Source organism: Neomonachus schauinslandi, chromosome 13 (genome assembly GCF_002201575.2).
Source record: "Neomonachus schauinslandi chromosome 13, ASM220157v2, whole genome shotgun sequence".
NCBI classification, from domain to species: domain Eukaryota; kingdom Metazoa; phylum Chordata; class Mammalia; order Carnivora; family Phocidae; genus Neomonachus; species Neomonachus schauinslandi.
This window is the reverse complement of record NC_058415.1, coordinates 1214422-1220380: the sequence shown is the minus strand read 5'-3', so window position 1 is coordinate 1220380 and position 5959 is coordinate 1214422. Positions and strand designations below refer to the sequence as shown.

The window sequence follows — 5959 nt, the reverse complement described above, 5'->3', positions numbered from 1 at the left end:
TCTCATCCCCAAAGTGTGTGGCACCCCCTTGCCTTCCCACCCTCCCTGCCACCTGCCAGTGTCTATTACAACATGCTTTAAAAAAACAGCACTTTGCTTCAAACCAAGCCCTAACATCACATGCTCAAAAGAGTCAAGATCTGAAGGAATAAAAGCCGAACTACTACCTTTGTTTGGTCTCCTGGGTCTCCCCGAGCTTGTGGCTCCCCGTGGCTCCCCGTCTTGTCCCAGCCAATCTTGTTCCCACTGATGTGGCTGAACAGAAACAAAAGGAACACGGTTACCGATCAGCGTCTGCGTCCCATCACACCGGCCATGACAAGACAGCCTGCACCAAGCCCACAGACCGGCTCTACGGACCTCGGCTCCCCCAACAAACCCCCGCCAGGGAGAGCCCTGCACTGGGAACGCTTTCTGCTTGTTCAGTGGGGCAGTGACACCACTCTCTAGAAAACACGGAGCACCGAACCCAGCACAGGGCCCAAAGAGGACCGGGTACGACCATGGAGGGAACCGATGGAGGAGGCTCAGCCGTCGTGGAGACAGGATAAAACAATCCCACTGAACTGACAGCGATCAGGCAGGGGAGGGTTACATGTCATGTGGATCGAGTGTCACTCATAATTCATACAGACACGTAAGCTACGAGGCGCTGAGAGACCGTACACGGGGCGCTCAGCCTGTTCTCAGAGAGGCTGCAGGAGCACCGGCGAGGGAGACTCATCAGGGAAGCCAGAGGTGGGTTCAGAGAACAGACAGACAGCACAATCTTATTTGGGGAATGGCTTCAAGTGACCAAGCAGCAACTAGGGCCTGGAAAGGGATGGGGAAGAGCACGGAGGGGCTCACAGGCCAGAACGAGGCATGTCAGTCAGCAACTTGAAAACACTGTAGGTTGTGACCCATTAGCAGCTCAGGGACACAATTCAGTGGGCTTAACCAGCATTTTTAAAAGATTTTATTTATTTATTTGAGACAGAGCGAGCAAGAGAGAGAGAACATGAGCAGGGGGAGGGGCAGAAGCAGGCCCCCCACTGAGCAGGGAGCCCGACGCGGGGCTCGATCCCAGAACCCTGGGATCATGACCTGAGCCGAAGGCAGATGCTTCACCGACTGAGCCACCCAGTCACCCCTAACCAGCATTTTTTCAAGCATTTTAAAATGGAACAGAATGCAGTAAATGTGGGACACATGACATTATCACATACATTTTTTCTTCACTTGTTATTATAGACCACAACACAAAAGAAAGTTTACCGTAGTCCCGGGGCAAACTTGTGAAAAGCGCTACCCTGGAGGAAGCTGGGAATCTGGAGGTGCTGAGGCACAACCCCGCAGACGGGAGCCTTCCGTCATCATCCCTCCCCACGCCAAAACCCGCTTCTAAAACCAACGCTGGCCACAAGGCCTGCCAGGGAAGAGCGCTTTTACCGGACTTGACTTTCTAACAGACCCACGGGACAGATGGAGTTTGTTAAGACCCACTAATTTCCCTGGGATGCCTGGGCAGCTCAGTTGGTTAAGAGTCCAACTTTTGATTTCGGCTCAAGTCATGATCTCAGGGTCCTGGGATCAACCCCACATCGGCTCTGCAGTCAGCAGGGAGTCAGCGAGGAGTCTGCTTGTCCCTCTGCCACACCCCCACCCACCAGCTCATGAGTGTGTTCTCTCTCTCAAGCAAATAAATAAATCTTCAAAAAAAAAACACCCACGAATTTTCCTATCTTCCAACTGACTTCTTTTTAGTTGTTACCAAAACAAAACAGAACAAAACAAAAAAATGCAAAAAGGAGAGACGAGAAGCAGGCTGCCCATCGTAAACCAAGGGTCGTGCCCCACGTTGTGTCTCTCAGAGCCCATTCGGCTCCTCAGTCCCAGCCACGGGACGGGGCACCTGGACAGCTGCCCGGCGTCCAGGTTCCTGGGCATCAGCAAGGACGCAGAAAGCACTGCTCTGTCCAGGTCCGCTTCTCCTATGTGCCCCTTCAGCCCACAGCTTTGCCAAACCAGAAGGAGAGCTAGGGATGATCTGCGGCACCACAGGACGTGGAAGTACTCCGAGAGCATAACGATCATTCTGTTTAAACTCAAGACAAAAGCAGCCATGGTGGAGGAGAGGCTGCAGCAGGGCTCAGGATGTGAGCCCACAGACCCTACACCTGAGTGGGAGACGGAGAGGACAGCCCCACCACACATGTAGAGTACACATTCCAAGCACTGGGAAGCAAAAGTTGGCAGCACTGAAGTGTCTAGAACACGGCACAAACAGAGCTGCCTACATACTTTTTCACTACGAAGTCAGTGACCTTTATTTAGTGAAACTTTGGAACAAATTACTTAAATGCTTACAAGTTTGTTTTTTTTTAAAGATTTTATTTTCTGATAGAGACACAGCGAGAGAGGGAACACAAGCAGGGGGAGTGGGAGAGGGAGAAGCAGGCTTCCCGCCGAGCAGGGAGCCCGATGCGGGGCTCGATCCCAGGACCCTGGGATCACAACCAGAGCCGAAGGCAGACGCTTAACGACTGAGCCGCCCAGGTGCCCAAGTGCTTACAAATTTTATAGAGAGATAGAACATCCATTAATTACTATTTTAAACAATTAGGTATAACATACCTGTAAAAAAAAACTGCATGAGTTACAAGTGAACAGCTTAATGGGTGGCCACAATTTGAGCACACGTGTGGGCAGCCAAACTGAGACAGGGCTGATGCACCAGGCGGCCCCTCCTTGCCCCGATCCAGACCTCCTCCCCAAGGACACTGGCTGCTTTACTTCTAACAGCAAACACAGCCTTCCCTGGGCTTCGAGCGCCACAAAATTGGAACGGTGCAACTGTGCGCTTCTGTGGCCCGCGGTTTGGACTCAGCCATCTTCCTGGCCGCCATGCTGGTTCAGCCTCCCTGCTGGACGTGTTCCAGGGAGAGCACGCCACCATCAGGGCTACAGTCCAGCCCACAAGACATCCCAGGAGCTCCCACCCTTGACACGCTGGGTCTCCTGTGGCGCCCACCTCAGCCTTTCTCGGGATGTGGTGACCCCCACATGGTCTCGTCTGCATTTCCCTGATGACGAAGGAGATGAGCACCTCTCCACGTGTGACATCTTCTCTTGGGGCTGCCTGTACAAATAATCCATATGCTTTCTCCACTGCAGAAAACGTGCAAAATGTTCTTCTTAAGACTTCTAGGAAGTCCCCTATTCTGGATACAAGTCTTTGGTGAGGCAGAGGGATCTCACACTCTGGTGGACTTCCAGCTCCTTTCTTCATGACAGACAGGTTCTTATTTGTGATGCCTCATCTTGCAGGCCTTGGCAGCCACGTCACCTCAGTGCAGGCTTCCCTACCCGCCCGTCTCTGCTATTCTCACAGCCGTGTCGCTCACAGCATGCGTCACATTGGCACTGAATTACTGTCCATCTCCATCACTCAATTATACGTTCCACGAAGATAAGCACTCACAGCCACTGCCGAGCTGGAGCCCAGTGGCTAAAGGAACGAATCATGTAACTGCAGCCTAAAGGTGTAAGGTGAAGACAGCATAACCCTGACTTCTCCTCCATGCGACACAAAGCTCAACACGGGGACTCGTTACACATGCAGCCCTGTAAGCACGTGAAACTCATGAGATGGGCCCCAGGGCAGCGAGCACCCAAGCAGAGTGGTTACCAAATTAACAGTAATGTCATAATCTAGATGATCTCACAGTCTCCTAATAATCATACTATAAAACCTGAAATTCTGCCTGAAAGGCATCTTGACAATAGCCAGTTTCTCTGAAGTGCTGAACATCTCACTAGGATGACTGTGTCACTTCACAACGTGAAACAAGCTACTAGCAGACAGATACCTTGCCTTGAAGCACACGCAGTGGGTTTCACTCCCCACAACTCCTCGGAACGGCACCCTGTCGCCGGCCACGCCCTGGAGAGACCTGCTGGGCCCCACACAGGCCACAGGAAGCCCGCATGCTCATGCCAAATCCTGCTGACAGGAGTCAGGCTCAGGAAGAAGGGACCCACGCATGGCAGAGGGGCTGTACGCAGCCATCAACATACCCAGGACGGTGGCGAGGACGAAGGCCAGCACCACACCACTGGGCTCTGTGGGCCTCACTCTGCGGGTGGACACTTGGGGCCATCCTGCACCAGAGCTTGCGGGAGACAGCACAGCACCCTTCCCACTGGGTTCCCTCCTCCACTCGGGTCCAGTTGGTGGGATGGGGGTTCTGGGGTGCGTGCGCACCACGGGGGAGGGCGGCTGGCCCACCACACTGACTTCTCACTCCCGCCCCCACTACACGGGAGCAGGCTGCCCTGACGGGGCACTGACCACGAGCTGACTGACTTGTCAACAGCAAAGAAACGGCAAAGGCAAATGAAACCAGATGGGAAACAACAAAACAGGAGAGAGAGGTAAAAGATCCAATCTCCAGCAGAAATATCCAGTGTGCACGGGAAGTCACAGATGTGGTCCGTGAGTGCAGACGGCCTGCAACAAGCGCGAGTGGTGCATTTTCACGTCTGTGTGCTCCCCAGCTCGCGGCAGGAGCCCAGATGCACACCTGTCCCCGCCGCAGACCTGCAGAGCTCTGAGGCCCGCAGCCAGGGGCTCCCACCGCAGAGCAGAGGGCGCGGCTCCGGGACAGGGGAGCTGGGAGCTGGACCCACGACACTGCAGCAGGTGCAGTCTCCTTAGGCTCCGATTTAAGCTCATGTCACACGCTCAGGCTTCCTCACAAGAAGCTGGGAACAGAGGAGGTGGTGGTCCAATTCCCACGCAGCAGCCAGATGGGGTTGGCGTCCGTGTGCGCCTCTCGCGCATTTGCCAGGACTCCTCACACCTCTCCGCCCACGAGGGAGGGCGCCAACACCTAAGAGAGGCAGACGAGCTCCACACAAAATGCCCACCCGGGTCTGCACGGCCAGGACACATGCAGACCCCCTCCTGCAACGGCACAGAAGTTTATCAAATCTTACCGACACAGCAAAGTACCTCAGGATTATTGCTACGAGGAGACAGAAGGTTTGCTACCTGTCTGGCACCACACGGAGCGCAGGGCTCTGGAAGGAAGAACCCACGGCTGTGTTCAGCCTGTCCGGGGCCGGGAGCCGCCGGGCCGGGGAAGGCGTGGTTCTCTCTGTGAACCCCCCGTGCCTTTGGGAAAGGAGCCCGAAAGGACACAGGGTAGAAGTCCAACAGCCCAACAGCACTACCGTTTCATGGCAAAAGGTGCACTGGAAGCACATCCCCTGGGCCACCAGGTTCTTCAGGGTCTCTGGCATGGACGCGGCGCTCGGACACCACGGGACACTGTCTATTGCTTCCTGAGCTCACGCACCAGCTGATTCGCTTCACAAACAACCCAGACGCTTCCCATCCACGCCCAGCGCAGCATGACCTGCCACGGGAGGCCGGGGCCTGAGTCCTCACACGGGTGCACAGGCCCTTGAGCACCGATGGGGACCTTCCACAGCCCAGATCCGGTCCCACAGGGTCCATAGCGGGTCTACACCCGACAGATGCTACCTGGACCCAGTACCCGCACCCACGTGCATGGGAACAAGAAACAGCAATCCACACAAACGACCCCACAGAGCATACAACTTACATTCACGTTCCCTCCCAACGGACCTTCCGACGTCCACTTAAAAGCGTCAGTGATGACAGCCAAACACAGAGGCAACACGCGGTGCGAGCACACTCAGGCACACAGGTACGCACACACCCTGACGTAAGCACACTGTGTGTACAGCAGCCTCTGAGGCCCCGGGACTCCTGGGCCAGCAGGGACGCAGACGGGGCTCATGAGGACCCGTGAGGGCAACAGCCCCGGCCTCCCACCCCAGCTCCAGGGCCAAGATGCCGCTGAGGTATTCAAACAGGCGGGAATAGGGGCAGGCCTACCAAGCATGGCGGGCATCTCACACACACACACACACACACACACACACACAC

General features: G+C 55.3%; 1 protein-coding gene across 1 annotated transcript in view; it reads right to left on the bottom strand.

Moving 5' to 3' along the window:
- Positions 1-5959, bottom strand: part of FAM120A (family with sequence similarity 120A) — a gene marked incomplete at its 5' end in the record, with an annotated part of 91425 nt that overhangs the window by 37666 nt on the left and 47800 nt on the right. The window contains one exon of the mRNA XM_044920737.1: positions 168-255. Within this exon, the coding sequence (XP_044776672.1) occupies positions 168-255 (88 nt within the window). The remainder of the gene's footprint in view (positions 1-167; positions 256-5959) is intronic.